The sequence below is a fragment of the Zalophus californianus genome, chromosome 2, assembly GCF_009762305.2.
Source record: "Zalophus californianus isolate mZalCal1 chromosome 2, mZalCal1.pri.v2, whole genome shotgun sequence".
Classification (NCBI taxonomy): Eukaryota; Metazoa; Chordata; class Mammalia; order Carnivora; family Otariidae; genus Zalophus; species Zalophus californianus.
In genome coordinates, this window is record NC_045596.1 from 42,708,890 (window position 1) to 42,733,815 (window position 24,926).

General features: G+C 45.1%; 1 protein-coding gene across 4 annotated transcripts in view; it reads left to right on the forward strand.

Moving 5' to 3' along the window:
• PDGFRA (platelet derived growth factor receptor alpha) overlaps nt 1-24,926 on the forward strand; it is a 45,703-nt gene that overhangs the window by 10,208 nt on the left and 10,569 nt on the right. For all 4 annotated transcript variants that reach the window (XR_003520986.2, XM_027600009.2, XM_027600010.2 and 1 more), the window contains exons 3-19: nt 1,288-1,605; nt 5,517-5,777; nt 6,952-7,082; nt 8,299-8,470; nt 8,563-8,752; nt 11,352-11,467; nt 12,427-12,553; nt 13,654-13,847; nt 14,560-14,654; nt 14,867-14,999; nt 17,266-17,370; nt 17,747-17,857; nt 18,368-18,521; nt 19,393-19,559; nt 21,882-21,997; nt 22,351-22,473; nt 23,813-23,924. Coding sequence is in view for 3 of the 4 variants with exons in the window: in XM_027600009.2 (XP_027455810.2) it covers nt 1,288-1,605; nt 5,517-5,777; nt 6,952-7,082; nt 8,299-8,470; nt 8,563-8,752; nt 11,352-11,467; nt 12,427-12,553; nt 13,654-13,847; nt 14,560-14,654; nt 14,867-14,999; nt 17,266-17,370; nt 17,747-17,857; nt 18,368-18,521; nt 19,393-19,559; nt 21,882-21,997; nt 22,351-22,473; nt 23,813-23,924 (2,625 nt within the window). In the remaining variant the exon portion in view is untranslated. The remainder of the gene's footprint in view (nt 1-1,287; nt 1,606-5,516; nt 5,778-6,951; nt 7,083-8,298; nt 8,471-8,562; nt 8,753-11,351; nt 11,468-12,426; nt 12,554-13,653; nt 13,848-14,559; nt 14,655-14,866; nt 15,000-17,265; nt 17,371-17,746; nt 17,858-18,367; nt 18,522-19,392; nt 19,560-21,881; nt 21,998-22,350; nt 22,474-23,812; nt 23,925-24,926) is intronic.

The following is a 24,926-nucleotide window of genomic DNA, read 5'->3' on the forward strand; positions in this document are numbered from 1 at the left end:
AAAGGAAATAAACGATGGAAAATTCATGTCCAGGGTGTCATACCTGTCTTAAGTGGAAGATGCTTAAATTGCTGGAAAAATCTTAGAGCCACTTTTTCCCTTGGAATCTGATTGGTAGAATACTTGACTCTTGGGAAATCTTACTAACGTTTTTCTACCAGGAGGCTACTACTTGGACCATTTGTGGAAATATTTATTGGCATTTTTTTGGTTTTCATCCAGATGTTTATACATCACAGATGTTCACCATGAACCCAATGTTTTCCTGGTCTGAGGAGTTAACTTAAGTCTGTTAGTGTCTGTAGGGCTTACCTGTATGGGCATGTTAGCCTTAAGCGAGGGTTCGGTAGTTCCAAACACCACCAAGTATACCCCACCTGCAGGAGGATAGGTGACCGGATGCACTTATGACCCCGGCCTGAGGCTGCAAGAGTCATAGTGGGTGCATAGTGAAGTTGGGTGGGGTTCCCACATTGGGCTCCAAAGGAGATTAGAGACCATAGATTAATAATTAAGTCATAATATCTCTTCTGTCGGTTTTATAGACAGGGAAAACTGGACTGAAATTTTAGGTTCTAAGATGAACTTAGAGTTTTCTTTAAGTAGTCTTACTTTAAAAATTTAAGTATTTAAGTGTTCTTTAAGTATTTAAGTATTCTTAATTTAAAAATTAAAATCCAGGGGCGCTTGGCTGGCTTAGGCAGTAGAGCACGAGACTCTTAATCTCAGGGTCATGAGTTCAAGCCCCACATTGGGGGTGGAGCCTACTTAAAAATAAATAAATTAAATTAAATTAAGCGAGAAAGCATGCCGGAGTGTTGTGAGGAATGGAAAAGACATGATTCTTGAACACAGACCTGCTTTGTGCTTCTTGCAGTCTCCCCGCCCTGGTTCTCACCCCATTTCGTACTAAGGGGAGTATCTGCAGGGAATGTGGACAATAAAGAACCCATATGTGCTCGCGTCTCTGCCCTCTTGGGATATTTTATGGTCACACACAAGAGTCTGAAATATGGAATTGGAATCAGGCGTCCTCTTCCATCTGAGTGTTTGCTGGGATGAATCTCAGGGTTTGGTGGGGCTTTTGAGGCCTTTGGAGCATTTGCTGCTCTCAGCAGATGCAGCGGCTGTTATAATGGGGAGCCTTTCATGGGCATCCAGGCTAACGGATTTTGGCGCAGAAACGGTCATTGTTGCCGTAAGCCGCTGCTGTTGGCTCCTCTCGGTTCTCTGGGTGAGACTGTCCTTTCTGGCTGCACCCTATTCAGAGCCTGTTTCCTTTTACAGGGCCCAGCCTAATCCTCTGCCAGCTTTCATTACCGTCTATCCTCCCGAACGAAAATGAAAAGGTCGTGCAGCTGAATTCATCCTTTTCTCTGAGATGCTTTGGGGAGAGTGAAGTGAGCTGGCAGTACCCCATGTCTGAAGAAGAGAACCCCAATGTGGAAATCAGAAATGAGGAAAACAACAGTGGCCTTTTTGTGACCGTGCTGGAGGTGGTCAACGCGTCGGCGGCGCACACAGGCTTGTACACTTGCTATTACAATCACACTCAGACGGAGGAAACCGAGATCGAAGGCAGGCACATCTACATCTACGTGCCAGGTGAGCCGTGTGGGCCCCCTGCACCACGCTCCTGGTCCTGTCCCTCCTGCCAGCTGGATTAGCGTCTTAAGAAATATAAACATGATAAACAGTTACGGGAGAAAATGTGACAAATACGAGAGAACGCACAACATTAAACCAAGGTCACTTGTGAGACCATTATCAAGAAATATATATGGGTAACGTTTTGGAACCGCGTTAAGTTTTAGAAAATATTTTTATCAGGTCACGTTTTATTGGCATTGTGCAAAAAAATCTGAAATGACTTCATTTCTGCTCAGCTCAACCAAGTTTGACGAGTATTTGCAGTTTATTTATTATGTGTCAGGTGCTATGCGAAGTGTTGGGGACACAAAAATTAATTAGGTACCTTGGAGCTGCTTATCGTTTATTTTAATAGCTTCCAAATAACCATGCTATTCTTTCGGATGGAATGAAATATATATTCTTGATTAATTAGGTAGGCTTTTTTCTTCTTAATTCAAATTTGGGGGCAAACTCCATACTAATGATGTTGTCTCCCGACCTGTGAAAAGCAGGTGCCAAGACAGGAGTAAGATGGGATGAAGCACGCTAGGGCTTGATGAGGGGACAAGCCTGTGCGAGAAAATGGGGAGGGATCCAGCAGAGCCTGGGAGGGCTGTTTGCCTGCATTGTGGGTGTGACCTCGGATGGAGGAGGGAAGGAAGGAAGGTAGAGTAGATGAGTCCTAGAGCTCTGTGTCAAGGAGGTCTGGGACCTAAGGAACCCCAGTGCCACACAGTCCGTGGCTGGTGGCCCCTCTGGAGGGCATGGCCTTGGGGTGTGAGCCTGCTCCTAGAGTGGAGGATGGTGTGGTGCTTTCTCCCAGCAGCCCCGCTAATCAGCTAGGCTTAGCCATGAGCTTGAGGTTCATTTGGTTTACCGCCCGGCTAGTATGCCCCTGTGCACTCCTTGTAATGATCTAAATCTATATGTGCACTCATATCTATGTCTTACCTGTTCCTTTGTGTATATCTGTCTCTGTATCTGTCCCTATCTGTGTATATTGATTTCTACCAAGGACAGTTGTTTAAAGAAGGGCCATGATTCTATTTAAACATTGCATAGATAGTGCATTATGGTAGGGAAGACTCGCATTTTTAAAGGAAGCCCTGGCTGATGTGTTATGAATATCAAAATGTATATTTTAACCTGAGATGAATTCGTAGCTTTGTTTGCTGAAATCTTTACTAACAGAATTCGAGGATTTGGAACTCTGAACACAAACTCAAGTAATGGAAATCTTTGTACATAAATTAAAAGGGACTGTAGCTAGAGTACTTGGTTTAAAGCAAACAAATATACAAACTATTGATAACTCTTGCCATCCTGTTTTGGCAGAGGTGAGGTAAGGGGGGGTCTCTGAAATATGTCTTCCTATCTTTCTGCCTCTTCCTTGTAAGTTTTTTTTAAGATTTTTTTATTTGTTTAATTTGACCGAGAGAGACACAGTGAGAGAGGGAACACAAGCAGAGGGAGTGGGAAAGGGAGAAGCAAGCTTCCTGCTGAGCAGGGAGCCCGATGTGGGGATTGATCCCAGGGCCCTGGGATCATGACCTGAGCCGAAGGTAGACGCTTAACCGACTGAGCCACCCAGGCGCCCCATTTTTTTTTTTAAATCGGCCACTCTTCTTGTTCTCTGTAACTGTGGGTGCCCCACGGATCTAGACTCTCTTCATTTCTTTCATGACATTCTTAACTGTCTGAACCCTTCTTCCTAACAGTAAAAGGTTTTGTTTTAAGAAGGGTAGGCGGAGGTTTGTTCTTTCTCTTGCCACTCCAAAGGAGTTTGGGTTTTTCTTGCTCCTTCTGGCCCATAAAGTTCTTCCCAGGGTATTTTGTAGCAAGTTGAGTCTTGAGCATCACCTCCCACTGGACCCCGAAGATCTAGGAGGAGCTTCAGTCTGTGACCAGGTTTCCAATGGATTCGCAAAAGCAGCTTTACCCAACCTGGGCCCCGGGTGAAGAGAATTCCCAGGAAGGCTCGGGTGCCTCTCAAACTATCTCCGAAGTATTAAAAAGAATCTTGGTAAATTGACTCTTGACTCTAGTATCAAACTCCCTTCCCCTCTACCAGAATATCCATCCCAGCAGCAGGGCAGAGAGAAGAAACCACAGGGGCTGGTTGAGCGCATCCTTAGCAGCAGCAGGAGGAGGACTGGAGTAAGGACTTTGTTAACTGCTCGGAAAGAAAGGATGGAAAAGATGATGCGACTGATTCAATACCAGCACTACCTCAACCAGCGGTCCATGCTTCAAAACGATCTACAGCAGAAGGAAGCTGAGGAGGGTGAATCAAGAGTGGAAAGATGTAGACGTCGCTGTCATTATTGCCTTTATCATAAAGATCTTTCTGAGGACACCAGCATGGAGAATAATTATGACATAGAGCCAGTGTAAACGTAAACTTTATTCTTGTATGGTTTCTTCTTAACTAGTGATTTTAGCGTCATTTTGCAGCAGCTTGGGAAAGCTGCTCTGTGTTAGGGCAAACTGTAATATTTTGGTAATCTATGATATTATAAAGTCTTTTTTTGTGTCTTTTCTACCTTCATACCAATAATTTGTGAGGAATCCTGTAGTTTGCATTTGAATGACTTCAGTATACGTCCACCTTTTGATTTGACCTAAGGAAGCACTAATAGGTTTTGAGTGTTGCCTATGTGTTTGAGAGGCCTGAAGTCATTAAGACAAGACCTAGCCTCAAAAATTGGAAGCCAAGTAACTTGTGCAGAAGGAGTACACAGAAAACTTTGGGTGGTTTGGTTAGAGCATGATTAGGGCAGATGTGTATGCTAGATTTTGTGGTCTTCAAAAATTGTAATAAAATTTTTTTGTGCTATTTCAATTTTCAGTAGCAAATGTGTGTGTAGAGGATCTTATTAAAATTGACTTATTTGGGAAAAAAAAAAGAAGGGTAGGCATTTAGAATGTCACCCCAGCTTTGTTCACACATAAATGCCCCTGCTTTGAAGAGAATGGTAGGGATATGGGCTTGTTAAAGGCATATGGTGTTTTGATCATCTTTTTGTTTGTTTGTTTCGATCATCTTAAAACTGTCCAAAAATTCTCCCCTATCCTCAGCACAAACATTATCCAAGTAAGTTCTGCACTGCTGTCAGTTAGAGATCTTTTTATCTGTAGTCATGGAGAGTAAGAGGCCCTTCTGAACCCGACGTTTGAGACTCTCAGTATTCCTTACTGTAGTAGCTTACATAGCTGGTTTTCTTTTGGAAATAAAATTCTCAGGCTATGGAACTGTAAATTCTATTTATTACTTGACAGATTATATTTTTTAATAGACAGGTTTCTGTACTACTTTTCAGTAATACTGACTATAGACAATAGGAATTTTTAAATTTTTGGGGGGGTGTCTGGGGTTTTTATTGGTGATCATGGTCTGGGGCACATGTCCTCTGAAGCATCCAGGCACTAACTGGTCAGAACAAAGACAGGGTCCAGGTGTCCTTCATAAGTCACTCATTCCCTTAAGTCAGGGGTCTTGGCATCAAGGTGTTTGGAGTCAGTGATCTTGGAGGATGTTTATGACTGGAATTTTTGAAATTATGAGTATTTTCTCTTGTTTTGAATAGACTTGATTATTGATCATTTTTTCAGTAGTGCTTAAATTTTGATTTCAATTCCTGGCTAATATTTAGTCATCACCAGTCTTTTTAGTAGGGTACAGGCATTTTGGTGTTATTCATACTTTAAAATAGCCTTCTAGCTCTTATGGCGATTAATGTCAGTGTGGTGACAGTTCTGGATATATGTGAAGGTATCATTCATACCTAATGTGATTAATGCCAGTGGGATAATTTTTCTCCTGAATATATGTGTAAAGGTGAAATTAATGCCTAACGCATTTTTCTTTCTTTCCTAAACTGTAGACCCAGATGTAGCCTTTGTACCTCTAGGAATGACAGATTATTTAGTCATCGTGGAGGATGATGATTCTGCCATCATACCTTGTCGCACAACTGATCCCGAGACTCCGGTCACCTTGCGCAGCAATGATGGGGTGGTGCATGCCTCCTATGACAGCAGACAGGGCTTTAATGGGACCTTCAGCGTTGGGCCCTATATCTGCGAAGCCACCGTCAGAGGGAAGAAGTTCCAGACCATCCCATTTAATGTTTATGCTTTAAAAGGTACTAATACCTTCTCTCTCCTTCTTTAAAGAGTTAAAGGCAAAATAACTAAATGTATACAGGATTTTTTTTTTTTAAACTATCGTCCCTGGTGATGGAGACCCTGAATATTTGGGGATTTAGGACCCCACCTTTACCATACAATGTTAGGCTGCCCTCTGTGGCTGTAATAATATTAAGCTTAGCACTACTAAAAACAAATGCTTTACCCCTTGTAAGATTTTCATATTTCATCAGTTGACTTCGAAATACTGTAAGGAATTCTTTTCTCGCATAAGCCTCTTACTGTTATACCCACATTCCTGACTACAGACGCCCTAAAAACAAACACACACCTGTGGGGGTTGGATGCCTAGATTAACTTCAGTAACTTAAGAAAAGTGATTTTGATTTTGAGCAAAGCTGGTTGCTACAGCCCTCCCTTTGATGTGAGTGGTTCATGTGAATGGGAAAGGATAATGCGTGTTTGGGGTCAGCAGAATGCCACTGAACGCTGGGTAAGGGCTTCTTTTATGCCAGCACTGTGCTTGGTTCTAGAAAAGCGCTGAGAATAGTTGGGCAGCAGGGTGGGAGAGAGAAGGAGAGAAATGGGTAGGGGAGGAGCAAAGTGCCCGGAGCAGTGCTGGTCAGAAAAGGCTGGTTGATTAAATGAATAAATACATCTATAAAGGTGGTTGCAGAAGAGGAGAGCCATCCTTAACCCAAATGCTCAGGAATGTGGTGTTCTGTTCAATTGGAATTTAGTTTTACTCTTGTTACTATTTTCTGTGTAGGTGTTTGTAGGTATGTGGGTGTGTTATTTTATAACTATGTGCCAAATTATGTATGCCAATACAAAATAGAAGCTTCTGAGACTTCAAAAATTTTGTCTTGATCACAGTGATTTGAAAATTATTTTTCTTGGGCCAGCTTGGTGGCTCAGTTGGTTAGGCATCTGACTCTTGACTTGGGCTCAGGTCATGATCTCAGGGTTGTGAGATTGAGCCCTGAGTTGGGGCTTAAGATTCTTGCTCTTCCTCTTCCTCTGCACCCCCCAACAAAAACAAACAAAAAGCTTACAAAGAAAAGAAAACTATTTTTCAGGATTTTAAAAAAGAAAGCAAACCCAAACCTTATAAGGTTCTAACTATACTGTGGATAATGAGGTCCTTGTGTTTGTTCTTCTTTTAAATAGCAACATCAGAACTTGATCTAGAAATGGAAGCTCTTAAAACCGTGTATAAGTCAGGGGAGACGATTGTGGTCACCTGCGCCGTCTTTAACAATGAGGTGGTTGACCTTCAGTGGACTTACCCTGGAGAAGTGGTAGGTACCTGCAAGGCTCCTGGTGGCATGGAGCGGAGCACAGCAGGGCTCACAAGACCTGTCACTGACGGGGCATGACACCGATCTCCAGACTTCAGCTTCCCATCTCTGCAGTGAACCCATTTGACTGGATCACTTTATGGCTCGTTGGGCAATGGGGGAGGTTGAGATGCTAGCTGGACCAGGACCTTCAGAATCTATAAAGGTTGTACACTGAGGCTTCTTTTTCATAAGTAAGAAATAGGAAGGTTCTATACATACGGCTCTATCTATCTATCTAGCTATCTATCTAATTCCCCTTCACTCCTGATTTGCAAATTTCTGCTTCCTACTCTTTTTTGGCATTTGATAGCTTCTCTCCTTTTATCCATTTTTCTCCCCTGTGCTTTTGCTTCCCCTCTTCCTGTCTCTCCAGGGCATTGATTGGAAGTTGTGCATTTTCATATATGACATTATGACCTCATGCATTGAAGAGACATTCATAATCTGATATGTGTTACATCTTCCTGGGATATGAGGCAGTTTGATTTTACTGTTCATACTTGATTACCCTAATCCTTAAAGCATAAACATTTCTTCTCATTTATTGGAGGTAGACATTTTCCCCCCAAACCATAGTACATGCTATTTGGCCCAAAAATATATAATCTAAGTATTGTTTTATGAAACAAAGTTTTCATCAGATAATAAAAATAATACAGGTTTATCATCATAATGTTATCAAATTTAGAGAAACAGAGGAAAAGCCACTTCCCAGGACATCACCATTTATATTCTAGGAAGATAAATCCTTTCAATACTTTGTATACAAAATAAATGTAATCATTAATAGATATTATACTTTAAATAGCACTTTGTCACATCATTTTTCCTCTGGCAGTGTATCACAAACACCTTACTATGCCATTAAATATCCTTTTAAAACGTGATTTTCTAAGGCACTAGCTTAAGAAAAATTTTTTATTAGACTATTTTTTAGAGCTGTTTTAGGTTCGTAGTGAAATTGAGTGGATGGTACAGAGATTTCCCATTAGCCTCTGCCCCGTGCATGCACAGCTCCCCCCACCCCCTTACCAACAGCCCCGTGGGGTTGGCGGGGGAAGGACATCACAATCCAAGAACTTACATTAGCACCTCATCCCCACCCATGGTGTGTATGAGGGTTCACTCTCTGGAGCTAGCTTTTTAAAGTGGTTTTCCTCCCCTTCTGCTGTAGAAAGGCAAAGGCATCACCATGCTGGAGGAAATCAAGGTCCCGTCCATCAAATTGGTGTACACTCTGAGGGTCCCCGAGGCCACGGTGAAAGATAGTGGAGATTATGAATGTGCTGCCCGCCAGGCCACCAAGGAGGTCAAAGAGATGAAGAAAGTCACCATTTCTGTCCATGGTACATTCTGCTTTCTAAAATGTCAGTTATCCCTGCTGCTCAGGATCTACCGCGTGGTAATCATTACTTAATGGAAACTCTTCCCTGTACAGAGAAAGGGTTCATTGAAATCAAACCCAACTTCAGCCCGTTGGAAGCTGTTGACCTACATGAAGTCAAACATTTTGTGGTGGACGTGCAGGCCTACCCCCCTCCCAGGATATCCTGGCTGAAGGACAACCTGACTCTGATTGAAAATCTCACGGAGATCACCACGGACATAGAAAGGATTCAGGAAATAAGGTAAAGAAACACCCTTCCCAAGTATGCATTTCTTTTTACTGTGTCTCTCTAGATAGACTGAGGTTTGTGCATGTCTTACAACACAAAACAAGACTCAATCTAGAAAATGAGAAGTCTGACACAGGAGATACTTGAAATCAAGTACCTTTAATGATAACGTTGCCATGTGCTAATACTGTGCTGATAAATATTTAATAATAAAATAACAAAAAAGAACTAAAGAGCTCTGTTCCCAATAAGATCATTTCCTGCATCCAGGAAGGGATGGAGGAAAGGATGTAAAGTTGGACCCACTTGGATTGGATATATTCCATGACATCCACCATCTGTATGGCAAGTAGACATGTATGGTGACGCCAGTTGCAAGGCAGTTGTCACATAAACCTACACGAAGCAAAACGTCATTGGTTTCATTTGAAACACGTTTGCCCCAGGGAGGCCTCCACCGGAAATAAGAGTAGTGTCTGGTGAGATCTGGTTTAGAGAAAATGTGCAACGACTAGTTTGGATCCCTGCCCTCTGATGAGATGGTCTAATGCTCTCATCTCTTAACAAGGGGTGGAGTAAGTCCCCTTGGCCCCAGTTTCCCCGTCTGTAATGTAGGGTTAATAATACCTTACATCCCTCAAGGCAAGGAGTTAGACCAGATGATATCTTGAGGTCTCTTGCAATTCTAAGCTCTGATTTGAATCCCAGAGCAGAAGGTACATCTTGCACCAAGTACTCCGGCCCTGCACCCTTATCAGAAACCATCCCAGAGAGACATATGTCAGTCCTCTATTTCTAGCCTTCAGGGAAGAGGGGCAGACCCTCTCTCACTGGTTCACTTAACCTCGGGATTTGCTTTCTTCTTTCTGAGCTAAATCCCGTGTGTCGTTGAGAAGTAGTATCTGAGAAAATGGCATTTTACAGCCTCTGGAGAACAGCGATGGAAAAAGTGTCGATTGCTGAATCTGGAGGGATTTTCTGACGACACAGGATGAAGGTGGGCCAAGAGGTGGGCAGTGGCAAACTTTCCATTAGGCTGTGACGCCCAAGAGGAACGGGGTAATCCTGCACACCGAACACTTGGGACACTTGTAGGAGCGTGGTACGCAGGCCATAATCGACGGTCATGACAAGAGGAAGCTCACCAACGGAGAGGTTCAGGAAAGCCTCCTGTGAAAGTGATTCAGGAATTCCTCTAGCACAGATTTGCCTCGTTCCCACTGTGGGCGAGGGAACACAAGGGTGAATACGCCAGATGGGGGATGTGGCTTCCTGAAGCTTACACCTGTGGCTCCACCAATTTCCTTGGCTGAGCGAGTGGAGACAACAAATGACAGATGATCGTGTGGTGACCAGTAGCCAGCAGTGCCTACGGGGACTCGCTAAGAAAGCCCCGGTCTGGAGCACGTCCAGTGAGTGTAGTGCCAGCAGAGGACAAACCAGCCCGTGGTGGCCCCATTACCGGTGCTGGTGCCCGGCATTTTAGGCTAGAAGACTCTACATGTACAGCATACTTTGGGCCCTCAAAATACTTCCACACATATAATTTCATTTAATTAATTTTGGAAAGGGCACTGTGCTATTGCATACAGTTATCCCACGTTACACAGAAGGATGCTGAGGCGTGGAGAATTTCAGGGATGCCGGAGCTCGTCTCGCTTTGTGACCAGCTCTCTTCCCATCCATCCCGTGGCTTTTTGGCACTGTGATGCTTTACATGTTTACTTATTTATTTAAAGATTTATTTATTTATTTATTTATTTGACAGAGAGAGAGAGAGAGAGAGAGAGAGAGAGAGAGAGCGAGCATAAGCAGGGGGAGCGGCAGAGGGAGAAACAGGCTTCCGGATGAGCAGGGAGCCTGATGTGGGGCTCGATCCCAGGACCCTGGGATCATGACCGGAGCCGAAGGCAGACGCTTAACGACTGAGCCACCCAGGTGCCCCTGTGATGTTTTATAAATAAGGTCAATCAAATGGGCAATACTCTATTGATGAACCCATACAAACACACAGAGCCAAATGTCACTTATAACACATGGAAGAAATCTTTAGGGGAAACTTCCCTTTAATAAAGTATGAAGAAATAGATTTTTCTAATTTATTTTTTTAAAAGGTGACAGAATCTTGTACTTTATTAGTATTTAAGCATTAAGAAGGTGCTTTGTAAGAAGCCTTGCTCCATTCCTGCCGCCATTTGCCCGGGTCTCCCTGCCTCCCCAGGCAGAGGGAAATACTTTTATTAGTTTCATTAGGTTCTTCTGAAACCTTCCAGAGTTTCTTTAAGCAAATACCAACAAGTAGGAATCCTTGTTGGAGGAGACCTCTCCTGGAGGTCTGGAGAGCTCTGGAGACCTCTCCATGTCAGTGTGTAGACTGTGTCCTGTTGCTCGTCTCAGGATGTCTGGGCTTCTGTTTAAGAATTAAGTGTCTGTAAGTCAGACCTTCACTGTGTAGAAAGAGCACGGAAAATCCCGAAAAGTGAAGATATGGACAAGAAAACAAAGACGTTTTTGCTTTTTACAACAGACTTTAAAGTGAATGTGGCACCTGTTGGAACGGTTGGCATCTGTTTGGCTCTGGCTGGCTGACACAAAGTCCTTTTCGTTTCAGGTATCGGAGCAAATTAAAGCTGATCCGCGCTAAGGAGGAAGACAGTGGCCATTACACGATTGTCGTTCAAAATGAAGACGACGTGAAGAGCTATACTTTCGAACTCTTAACTCAAGGTGCATCAGGCAGTAGAAGGATAATGTTAGCTCCGTGACGGAGTGAACGAGTGTCCCCCAAGGAGAGCCTGGCACTTTTCTCCCCCGGGGGTGGAGAGAAAAGCAACGCTTTATGGGAGAAGTAGCTGATGAAGGCGTCACCTGTCAGGGAGAGCTTTGTTGGGCTATGAGTTCACACAATTCTGGGAAGTCCAGGCTGCTCTGAAACCGTCTGGGGAATTCCTAGCTTACAGCACCACCTGCTTCTCAGTCTGGCACCTCCAGTTCTTGGAAGAGTAAAGTGATGCATTTTGGTCCAGATGACCTTAGGTTGTTCCAGAGAGTTTTGGCCTTTTCGCTTAGCTTCCCTCAAGGCATTGCACAGTGGCCCTTACCAGGAGGGAGTGCCTTGGTCTATTCACGTTCAGGTCCAGCCCCTGGTTCACTGGGTACCTACCATATGCCTGGGACTGCGTTAGGGGACTCACTTGACCCTCACAGTAAATCTGTGATATAAGTATTAGCATATTTCTAATTTATTTGATCATGGATTAAAAAAAAATCTTTTAAACCTAGTGACATTCCACAGATGCACTTTGGTAAATGCTGCTTTAGATTATACTCTAGCTGAATCCATTAGTTGAACCCCAAGCCGTAATACAATTTTAAGAGCCTCCTTGCCTTTCAAGCCAAATAACCACAGGGGCTTTTTACTTTTCTCACTCCAGATTGAGAACACCACAGGATACAAATCCCTAAACACTGAAACTGTGAAAATGCTCTTAACCAAGTGGGTCTACTCAAAGTGGAGCATTATGATTATGCACATAATTGCTTTCAGCCCCTTCTTGGGTGGTTACTCGCTTGGCAGGTCCGAATGCGACGTGGACAATTTCTTGAACCTGAATTCTGTGAACCGTGGCTCACGGGAGTTCTGGGACCCAGACCATTCGATTCTGATCTCTTTTTACCTCTTGCAGTTCCCTCGTCTATTCTGGACTTGGTTGATGACCACCATGGCTCTACGGGGGGACAGACCGTGAGATGCACCGCTGAAGGGACGCCTCTTCCTGATATTGAGTGGATGATCTGCAAGGATATTAAGAAGTACGGAAACAAGAGGTTTCTTTCTCACTGGTGGTCAGAATGTTGATTCCTTGATACAAAGAACTTCAGATGCATTTGCTTTCTTTGGCTGGCCCTTCTTTTGTATTTGTGATTCTGCCTGGGCCTAAGTCTCATAAACTACAGGATAGGGGTCCTAAGCACGGGCCTGGTGTGCATGCGTGCATGGTATGCGTGCCTATGCACCCACGTGGTCATGAAGAGCTGTAAGGAGAAGGTCCCTGGCTCTCACCAGATTCTCCAAGGGTGCCTAATCGGAAAAGAAGATGAATTTAAAGGGCCACAGGTCCAAGAGGATTTTTACTCCCCTGGCCCACTTCACCTTATATTTCTTACAGGGTGAACTTTTTTTGGTAGCTAGATTGGCATGTGAACATAAATGACAATGTTGCCCATGGTGACCGCTTGCTTCCTTTGCCTACCTGCTGTTTGGGGGGAGTTAACTCACCAGTTCCTCCTTTACCCCCCGATCTGTTCATCTTCTCTGATGGGCACTCGAGTGACATGCTCACGCTTCCACCCATGGTGACTGCTTGCATTCAGAAGCCTCGACTGTTTCTCTCGGAGGCTGAGACTCCTAGACCTTCCCCTTCTTAGGGGATCTTGATCTTGGATCTTGACTGGGGCTGGATCTAGGTCTCATTAACTCAGCCAGGGGATCACTCCAACCCTAGTGACACCTGAGGGGCTCTTGACAGTGCAGGTGAGGAGAGAAGAAGGGGCCAGGCTTTTTCAAGGGGTGGGCAATTGGGATAGTTAAACACTCTTGAAGTGGGTCTGTTCAGTTGGCTCATGAGTTCAAGCCCTGGGATTGGTAGTTAACATTTGATGGAACTTATTTCTACCTTGCGTGCTTCATAAACGGTTAACTTTCAATTATCCACATACAGGTTATCCTCTTTTGGGTCTGTGCAAAACAAGTTTCAGTGTTATTAATAAGCACATAAAATACGAAAGTCCACCTGTAGCACCCCCAAATGTAGGCAAGGTCAGAGCTGCTTGCCACCATAGGTGATTCACTGCTTTGCTCACCTCCATTATCCTGATAACTGGCTCTGTATTTATGTTCTTTTTCTCTCCAGGTGTAATAATGAAACTTCATGGGCGATTTTGGCCAACAATATCTCAAACATTATCACGGAGGTCCACCCCCGAGATAGGAGTACTGTGGAGGGCCGAGTGACATTCACCAGGGTGGAGGAGACCATCGCTGTTCGATGTCTGGCCAAGAATCTCCTTGGGGCCGAGAGCCGAGAGCTGAAGCTGGTGGCTCCCAGTGAGTTGCTCTTAGTCATCAGCCAACCCCTTCCTCCTCCATGCAGAACTTTGAATCCCAGATGGGGTCCAAAAGGAGTGATGGTCCCAAGGCAGAAATTCAGCTCTGAATGCTCTTAAAGGGCCTTCGCCGGGCATCCACATGGGAGCCCTTTCTTTCGGATTCTGACCCCCAATTGCACCTTGCAGAGGCATCCTGCTTGTCTAGCAGGATAGCTACTCCATCTCTGTAGTCTGAGTGTGGGGATGGAAGATGGGGAAGGAGGATCTTCTGCCTTGTTGCTCCTTACAACTGTCGAGACAGGTTGAATTCTTTAAAAAAAAAAAAAAAAAGTAACAAAGCCCCAAGTAGAGTGTAAACAAAAATGCCACCTTTCAAAATAAACTGAACTTATGTGACTTCCAATCTCATTTATCAGTCTTTATATTCCAGTCCACATTCTGTCTGGAATGTTAAATGGTGCGGTACCTTTGGAGCCAAATTGCATTCCCCTGATTGAATTTTGTCCCCTTTCTCTTCTAAGGGAAGAGCTGGAGTAGGTTCATGTATGTAGATGATCGAGAGATGGTATCGCCCATCCTGAAAATGAGCCAGGCAGCCTTGATGCTTTTCCACCAGCAGTGAGAGATTTCTGGCCCAAACACAACCACATCGCCTTCCCACCCTCCTGCGTGTTTGTGCGAATTCTTCCTCATGTGTCTTTCTCTTTCAGCGCTGCGTTCTGAACTCACCGTCGCCGCTGCGGTCCTCGTGCTGTTGGTGATTGTGATCATCTCACTTATTGTCCTGGTTGTCATTTGGAAACAGGTAGGTATTTTTCCCAAAGAACTAAAAACCTTTGAAGCCAGTAAGAACAAGAAGAGTAGCCTAGTTCAGCGCGTGGCACGGAGAAGGAGCTCAGTAATTATGTGTTGAAGGAATGTGGTTGATCCTGCTGTGTCTGGTCACTTTGCTGCCATTAAGCTTTGGTGCATCTGGGCTTTGGTAATTCACTAGTTACCTGTCCTGGTCATTCGTAGAAACCGAGGTATGAAATTCGCTGGAGGGTCATTGAATCCATCAGCCCTGATGGACATGAATATATTTACGTGGACCCGATGCAGCTGCCTTATGACTCAAGATGGGAGTTTCCAAGGGATGGACTCGTGCTTGGTAAGTGCCTCCTGGGGTGATCTCCCAAGACTCCCCTTTGATTGGGACATAACTACTTTTTATAGCCTTGTGCAGGAATAAGGGATCTGAGCTTGTGCTTGGTAAGAGCTAGGCAATAGAAATTGGCTTTCAGAAGTATTTTTCTGTCTTGAAAACGAGTTAATTGCATCACTGCCGTGGTTTTTAAAAAATCTCGTTCCAGGGGCGCCTGGGTGGCTCAGTCAGTTAAGCGTCTGTCTTCGGCTCAGGCCATGATCTCGGGGTCCTGGGATCGAGTCCCACATCGGGCTCTGCCCTCAGCGGGGAGTCTGCTTGTCCCTCTGCCCCTCCCCCACCCCGCTCGTGCTCTCTCTCACTCTCAAATAAATAAAATCTTAAAAAAATAAAAACATAAAAAAATAAAAATCTTGTTCTACAGCAAATTATGGTTAAAGAAAATTCTACAAGAGGAGAAGAGAATGTGAGGAGGTCCTGCCAAAGAGACTCATCGAGATGACTTTGCTTTGGGAGTCACACAAATTGATGGGATGAGTTTCTGTGACTGAAAAGGAACAGATGAGATTTGAATGAGGACAACCACAAAGGGGTATTTTAAAGTAGTCCATTCTGAGGATGTATTAGATACTTCCTTAGAGTATGTATATTTAGAATATAGAATATAAAAATATAGGTACTTTTCAAAGCGAAACATGTAAAAATAATCAAGTCAACTTATCACAAACTTTTCATATATTTCAATCTTAGGCTGAGACCGAGTACATGAAGCTTTAGTTCAAGGACTTTTTTTTTTTAAATCACATTCTGAATGAATGAAAACAGGACAAAGACACAAAGCAGATGAACATAGGGGAAGGGAAGGGAAAATGAAATAAGATAAAAACAGAGAAAGAGGCAAACCATAAGAGACTATTAACTATAAGGAAAAAACTGAAGGTGGCTACAGGGGAGGTGGGTGGGGGGATGGGGTAACTGGGTGATGGGCATTAAGGAGGGCACTTGATGTAATGAGCACTGGGTGTTATTTGCAACTGAGGAATCACTAAATTCTACCCCCGAAACTAATAATATGCTATATGTTAACTAAATTGAATTTAAATAAAAGATAAAAAAAGACAAGTGAAAGTTAGAGCTAGAGGTTGTGTCACTGGGAGTACGCTAACCATGTGTGTTGGAGGATGCCAGAGGCAGTGTTTAATGATCCACTTGTCTCATTCCAAAATACAAGGTTAGGTCTTCTTAAAGAGTTACTTAAACTGAAATCAGACAGGATGTCCTAGCTACTTCCAATTTCAACTACTTGTACCTGGAAACGAAGTTTTCTTTATCATCTCTCCCCACCACCAATCCCACCCCTACTCCCCTCCCCCACCCCCCAGTTTTACAAAAAGAGCCAAGGAACTTAAGGTAGTAAAATGGTGGGGGGAGGGCAACATCCCTAATATGCTAAGAGGCATTTCTGTGTCTCTCTGCTCCTGTGTGTTCCCCTAAGGCAGCCATACCTTTCCAGGTAGTTTCTCACAATGCAAACATGCAAACATGCACTGCTGGCTGTTAGTCCCTTATGAGCCGAGTCTCTCCCCCGCAACCCCCCCCCCCCCCCCCCGCTGCCCTGGCTTGTTTCACCGTGGTGAGACTGACACTCGGGGACACATTCCTTTTAGATTGTGGGGACGGCAGCTTCCATTTCCTTATGTCGCTTCCAGCATGGAGCCAAGCGTGTGCTCCCGCTGGGCGCCATTAGCCTCTGACGGTCCTGGCCCTTCCTATAAGCAGGCAGCAAGGACAGCAGCCCAAAGTTCACTTCGTCACGCCTCGGAATCAGTGATGTCTCGAATACCGAAGTATTTCCAGTGGATAAGGACTTATTGATGCAAAAGATGCCTCTGTTTGCATGTGGAGAACAGAAGGGTAGAGAAGCAGGGGGTTTGGGCGAGAGCCACAGGAAACAAGGGCCTTGGAGCCTGCGGTCTGGCCCAGCACTGGAGCTGGGAGACAGAATGTTCACACCAGGGAAGGATGCACCCTCCTTACTCCTGCCTGTGGTTCCCTTCCCCCTACAGATGTTATTTGACAAAAGCAATTGTACTGATTTCCTTTCCTGTGGGCTCTGTTCTGGTCTTGACGTGCTGACTTGCAGGAACCATGAGGCTTACTCCATTCTGAAAGAACAGCCCCCACTGGGCGCCTGCACATGCTGGCTGTGGTGCATAAAACCGAGGGGAGGAAGCCCCAGTCTGCCTGTGTTAATGGTTCTGATTGCTCACAGGTCGTATCCTGGGATCTGGTGCGTTTGGGAAAGTGGTTGAAGGAACTGCCTATGGGTTAAGCCGCTCCCAGCCTGTCATGAAAGTGGCAGTGAAGATGCTAAAACGTAAGTGCCCTTTCCTGGGATTTTTTTGAAAATAGAGGTTAGTCAGGTGAATTGCTCAAAATCACACAGCCAGTACATGCCAGATTTAGGACCAGATCTTTCGATTCTAGGTTTTGTGTGTATTTAGGCTCTTTTCTCAGTCACGTTATTTATTCTCATTGCCTGTATGTTGGAAAATCAAGAGTTGTTATTTTTGGTGACTTCTGTTTACCCTCAAGACTAGGCACTAGTTAGTAGAGTCCAGACCAGGTCACTCTGTGTTTCTCTTTAAGGCTCTCGGTAAATGAAATGATATCCCATCATAGGATTAGCCATGTCATTGGCTTTGTGTGAGGGGAAATCACTTGAACTGATACGTGATTTGTTTCTTCAACAGCCACAGCCAGATCCAGTGAGAAACAAGCTCTCATGTCGGAACTGAAGATAATGACTCACCTGGGGCCGCATTTAAACATTGTGAACTTGCTGGGAGCCTGTACCAAGTCAGGTAGGCTTCCTGACCTGGGAGTGAGGATTTTCACAGAAGACCTGTAGTTGTGAAGACTGTCCAGGCTTTTTTAAAGTGCTTCCTGTCTACCTCCAAACATGCCAGCAACTCTAAGTCCCTTGAACGGAGTTGCCTGGCTTCCACTGAATTGTCGGAAGCTCCTTGTTTTTGAGCACCATCTCCTGTCTGCGCAAACATCGCATTTCATGGCTTTTCTGTTCTTCGTGTTCATGCCCATTTCTTTTTTTTTTTTTAAAGATTTATTTATTTATTTATTTATTTATTTATTTATTTATTTATTTATTTGATAGAGAGAGACACAGCGAGAGAGGGAACACAAACAGGGGGAGTGGGAGAGGGAGAAGCAGGCTTCCCGCAGAGCAGGGAGCCCGATGTGGGGCTTGATCCCACGACCCTGGGACTATGACCTGAGTCGAAGGCAGTCGCTTAGTGGCTAAGCCACCCAGGTGCCTCTCATGCCCATTTCTTAACTGGTTTTGGTTTCCGCAGGCCCTATTTACATCATCACCGAGTACTGCTTCTATGGGGATTTGGTCAACTATTTGCATAAGAATAGGGATAGCTTCCTGAGCCGCCACCCGGAGAAGCCAAAGGAAGAGCTGGACATTTTCGGATTGAACCCTGCCGATGACAGCACACGGAGGTGGGTGCAGAGGGACATGCTGCTGTGAGTCGTTGGCTTACAAGCCTCACCAGTGGAGAGAGCCCGTGTCTGCATAGAATCCATGCCTGCAGACCCCGTGCCATCAGGCAGCAAGACTTAGAGTCCCCCAGCCTACCCCGTTGTCCCCTGATGCAGCCGGGACACACCTGCCCGCAGGTGTTTGGGACCAGATATCACATGGGGAGGCCTTGCCAAGAGGTTTGAACGGAGGCAAGAGTTGGAGTCATTCTGGGAGCCATTTTGCTGCTAATGTGTGGTCTGCTTGAGACCTGTAAGTTGCAGCTCTGGCCAGGGATGCTTCCCTGCTGGTATCTTGTGAGAAACTGCCTGAGGACCTCCAAGTTTGAGATTCTGCTCCTTGTGGACCCTGGGCCTAGAAATCAAGCCAGTGGTAGTAATCCCAACTGCGGGAAACTACAAGTAGCTACAGAGGTCTGTGTGGCTTTAAAGTTCTGTGAGATCAGAAAGTGCAAGTTCACTTTATATTGAATTCCTCAATGGACACCACATTGGCACTGAAATTATTGAGGAGCAGGAAACATCTGGCCACGTGGTCGTGTGGCCCAGGGTTTGTGGCCCGTGAGTTGAAAAACAGAGCAAGAATAAAGACAGACACACCTCAGTTGAGATGACCCAGGTATTTGTGTGATTATTGATAAATGCTCATCTCACCTTCCAGGCTGCCCCACGTGGAAGGTGCACATTGGTTTTGCTTTTGCTCACCCCCCTGGCTAGCCCCATACCTGCCTCACCGCCTTGCATACATGGGCCCCTGCTCATCATCTACTGAAGGTAGAATGACCACTCCCAAGGGGCACCCTGAATAAGGTTTCTTTTTCTTTTGTTACAGTTATGTTATTTTATCTTTTGAAAACAATGGTGACTACATGGACATGAAGCAAGCTGACACCACACAGTATGTCCCCATGCTGGAAAGGAAAGAGGTTTCTAAATACTCGGACATCCAGAGATCGCTGTATGACCGCCCAGCCTCGTATAAGAAGAAATCTATGTTAGGTAAAACTGTCACTGTCCACTCTCTGCATCTGCCAGTGGTTTGGTATGATACAGATTTCCCCTGCTCTCCGAAAGTTGGGTTTCTGCCACTCTTTGATGAAAGATCTACACTAGTACTCGTTCTCACTCACTGAAAGAAGTCCGAAAAGGATTTTGGGTTTTACGAAATAGTAAGTGCTTCTTTGCTTTACACCGTTTTGGCTTACACAGGAGTTCATAGGAATGCTCTACTTTCAGATAGTGGTGGAAGCCTGTACTTAAAATACCCAGAGGAAGGAGTGCCAGGGTGGCTTGATCGGTTAAGCATCTGCCTCTTGATCTCAGCCCCGGCCTTGATCTCAGGGCCGTGAGTTCAAGCCCCGTGTTGGGCTCCATGCTGGGCATGGAGACTACTTAAAAAAAAAAAAAAAAAAATACTTAGAGGAAGGTGAGCAGGCACGGTGAGCAGAACTGCCAGCCCGTGGTCCCTAACTGCGTGTCTGCACAACTGTATCTGTGATGTGTTTTCAGAAGTTTGTGGCCTGTGAATTGAAAAGAAGAAAAAGAATAAAGACTTAATGCAACACACTTTCACACTTTAAATGTAATCCTTTTAAAGAATGGTTTATCCTGATGTACTTATCTTCCTTTTTTGGTGTTAATGTGTCTTTTTTTTTTTTTTAATGAAAGTATGGTGATCATTTTTTTTTTTTCTCTTATTGGGGGAAAAAAATTAAGTGCCCTTATTGGCAAAATTAAAAGTTGTCTATCTTCTATTGGTTCCTAATATTTTTTTCAAAATTTTAATTCTATAAGTCTCTGGTATCTAGGAGTTCAGTAGCCCTTGCTTTTGGCTTTGTAAATATCCACTTTGTGATAGAAACTGGAAAGTAGACAATTGGAGGTCGTGTTTTTCTGACAAGAGTGTTAGGTATTTCTACTGAATATTGTTTGAAGGAAGATCTGTCTGCTCTTTCAAAACAGATGAACATGTGGCAGGACTGCATTGATTTATAAACTCCAGGGAGCCTAGCCGATGCCCAGAGCAGATGGACCACCCCACTTCTGCCAGGGTGGGGGTGGCCCTTCCAGGTTCTTGTCTAATCCCAGGCTTGGAGTGGGGAAGACACTACTATCGGGTCCGATGTTGACATGTCTTGTAATTTTGTGTTATTGGGCCTGAGCCCTCCCATTAGTCAATGCACAAAAGTGTTGACCTGCCATGGAAATTATTTCGAAAATCACTGATATGCTCTGAATGCTTGCGGGGTTCTTAAGTGAAAGGTACAATCTGTTAAAAAAGAATGTGCTTGTTTTGCAAAGCTCGGTATATAAGAATATTTTCCATTGCTGCAGTTCCAAGTTCCATTCACTTCTCATTGCCAAATGGGTACACTTCCAAGCCCTTTTAAAAGATTAGCCAATGAGAGCTGTCGGAACCAGTGCTTCCTCTCCCCTCCCGTATTGTTAAAAATAGTTTACATTGCTTCCCAGGCTGGACCTGGCTCCAGATGTCAGGGGAACCTGATTCATGCTCAGCCCGGGCCCTGTTGGCAGGCGGACCACTGCTTTCTGGCCTTCTCCTAGCTGGCAGGAAAAATATGAATGGCTGCAACTACTCTTCACTTGCCTGAAAATTTTTAAAAAGAAATGAGAACTGCTGGCCTAGATTACCTCCTTCCTCGAAAACCCTGGGACCCTTCCAGATGGGACTAACTGGGGAAAGTGGACAAGTTACAAAAGGAACTAAAGGCAAAGTCCTTGGCACTGACCTATAAGATTGTTACCTCTAGTCTGATTGGGGCTGGATTTTATTCAGGAAATGAGCCAAACACTCTGAAGGTGGCTTTAAAAAGAGGAAAAAACAAAGGGGGGGCGGATTCCTAGAAGCTACTTTCTCAAGGGCCCTTATGTATATTCATCATGGAAGATTTTGTGTGTGTGTGTGTGTGTGTGTACGTGTGTGTGTGTGTGTGTGTGTGTGTGTGTGTGTGTTAGAGGTGGCTGAGGTAACTTGCTAACTAAGGCTGAAAAAAGAAATTTGGGAGGCAAACAACAAGATATGTGTGAGAACCCACTAGACTGGTCCTTATGGATATATATATATATATGTTTATAAACCAGAGAGATATTTCTGCAGATAGATTTCTTTTTAATGGTAGAACCTCTGCATGGCTTACATACCCACCCGTGAGGTCTGGAAATGCTATAGGAACATAATTTTAGATCCGTTCTTTGGACAAGGCTGAGCAGCCTGACAAGTGGCTGCCCTAGGGGAGCGTCCCCGTGGGGGATGCTTCACACTGTCCTCTAGGGCCAACACACTTCATTCTTTTTCTGCAGACTCGGAAGTCAAAAACCTCCTTTCAGACGATAACTCAGAAGGCCTTACTTTGTTGGACTTGTTGAGCTTTACCTATCAAGTTGCGCGAGGAATGGAATTTTTGGCTTCAAAAAATGTAAGTGCGTTCATGGAACAGAGTTCTCTGTGGATCCAGCCACAGGTCTGAGTGAGGTGAGCATGGAAGATCTCGCTTGAAGAGGCCAGTAGCAATGGCTGCTTCTCTCTTCCTTTTCCCCCGAAGCGTAGTGGGGAGTCTGATATCATCAAGTATCTACTCTGCTCTAGAGCTTTCTCCCTCTTGGGGGTGGTTGGGAGGAGAGCCTGGAGGAGGCAAGCTGTCTGTGCCGGGACAGCCTCCCCAACGCATGCCAGGCAGCTCCCAGCACCACCAGGAGGTGGTCAGTCTTGCAGGGGTGATGTTGTCTTGTGGCAGATGGACAGACTGTTGTTTCTTCCCTTTCGATGCAGTGTGTCCATCGGGACCTGGCTGCTCGAAATGTCCTCCTGGCGCAGGGGAAAATCGTGAAGATCTGTGACTTCGGCCTGGCCAGAGACATCATGCATGATTCAAACTACGTGTCCAAAGGCAGTGTATGTGCTCTCTCTGCTCACTTGACATGCTCACCTTTCCTCACTCAATCTCTAAAGCTACGTGTTGCTTCTGGCCACTCAGGGTCCATATTTTTAACGTGGAGTCCATGAAATTCAGGAATGGGCTCCAGGGAATCAGTATGAAAAGCATGAGCTCTGTAGCCAGGCTGCCTGGGCGTGAGTACTGGCTCCAGCATGTACTAGCGTGGAGCTTTGGGGCGAGTTACTTGACCATTCTGTACCTTAGTTTTCCCTATCAGTAGCAGTGACCTGATAACAGTACCTATCTCCTGGGTTTTCGTGGGTGATTCGGTGACTTTAATGTTAAATGCTTAGAACCGTGCCTGGTACATATGAACACTTAGCAAGTGTTAGCTATTACTCGTCTGTGCCTCAGTACATGCATTCATTTCCAGACAGAGCATCTCTGACTTCTACCAAATTTGCAAATGGAATCTATGACCCCTAAAACTTAAGACCATTTGAGTGAATAGATCTTAGAGGCCCAATCTCCTGAAAGACTGTCATTCTAAATGAACCCTCGGACCATCCTCCCCACCGCTTCTACCTCTAAGCAGATGTGGTAGCTCAGTATTGCCACCTGTTGGTACAATTACAAATCACGCCACTGCACCTGTTGTGAGACCACTCGGGGCTGCTGCCTCCACCCACAGAAGGCCACCTCTCTGTGTCCAGGGTTCATGTGGTTTGTGTACTGTGTGGCCGTGATCTGGAGATTTAGGCACCCCAAACAGATCAGTGGACGTTGGTGGAGTTGCTCTCTCGCCTGCTCAAGAAGCCGATGAATCTGTGATCTTGTCTGCCATTGTAGAGGGCTGAAGGATGCTAACATGGTCCCTTTATGTGGCGGCCTCAGCTTAGTGTTTGCACCGCAGCCGGCACCAGCCTCACAGAAGAGGCTTCCAGATTATGAAATGACAATTTCTTAAAGTTCAAAAATGTAACTGGTTCTCAGAGCACTGGATCTGTTTTTAATTTTGTTCCTAGGAACACCTGCAAATAGGAGACAGGCCCATTCAGGGCTCTCACTCTTTGGGTAAACATTCAGGCTTAAATATTTTTGGATGTTATTCTTTGGGAGGACACAAGAGGCAACATCGACCATCCGTCCTTCATCAGATATTTATTGAGCACCCACTAGGTGCCAGGCACTCTTCTGAGTGTGGGGAGCGTAGCGCTGGACAAAAAAACACGAAGATTTTGTGGGCAAGGTTATTAGTGCAAGTTATTATTAGTCCACAGAGAACCCCTGCTATTTCTGCTGCTGTAGGTCATCAGTGGGTATGCTGGGTTTACTTTCCTCCGTCTCTCCATGTAGACCTTTCTCCCCGTGAAGTGGATGGCCCCTGAGAGCATCTTCGACAACCTCTACACCACGCTGAGTGACGTGTGGTCCTACGGCATTCTGCTCTGGGAGATCTTTTCCCTTGGTATGGACCTGACATCTCTGCTCATTCGGGTTGTTTTGCAACAACACGGGAAGGGAAGCACTGTTTTCCAAGCTCCAGGGTGTAGACGATGCTAAGATACGTGCTGTGAGTCAAGAGTGCAGCAGCTGATTTAAATCACAAATTGTGCACTTGTGGTGTCTGATGTATCCCCATGTGCACTGAGCCGGGAGTCTTGGGGGGCTGTGCCCTCACCTCTGGCCTGTGCCCCCCACTCCTTTGGGCTGTGCTTGGGTGACTTTCTCCCACTGCAAGTGTTCCTGAGGACACCCACTCCCCAGCTGCTTTCTTGCTGGGGACTTTGAGTTAAGTAGGTTCACCGGTGGGGAGTCACCTTTCCGTCGCTTCATGGTGATCGACGCTCAGGTGAAAAGTAGTATGGCAGGCGAATGGGTGTGACTCACCTTCCCGGTCATCGCTCTGGAGGAGGAGAGGAACCTCCTGGTCATTCAGGGAGTCAGTCCCCAGGTACCCCCCCGTGCCGCCAGGTGAGGGCCCTGAGGGAGGAGTGATTCACGACCCTGACCTTAGTTCATCTGGAGAGGTAAGACCTTCATGTAGCAATAAACCGTGTGCTGCTGATTTAAAATTGTCATGGAAGAGAAAGGGGAAGGGAGCCCTGCGGTCATTTTGGACGGCTTTAGAGAGGAAACTAAGCTTCATCTGGCCTTGGCCATACACACTGAAAGGTGTCCTGAATTCTGTAGGAAAGGGTTTCTTCTCTGCCTCATCTCCTTTTTTGATCCCGGTTCTCCCTGCTTGGATGTCACTGTGTGGATCATCCCAGTGTGTGGCTTGACTGAGTCTCACGGTCTATTAAAAGGAGAGAATTATCTAGGTATTTCAAGCCGCAGCTTTGACTTTTGCTCTCGTTATTTGAACATTTTTGGTGAAAATGATTTTTTTGCCTTCAGTGGTTCAGAATTTCTCTTGCTTTTCTATTTTGCTTTATGTATGTAGATCCAATAGTCAGAAACATTGAAA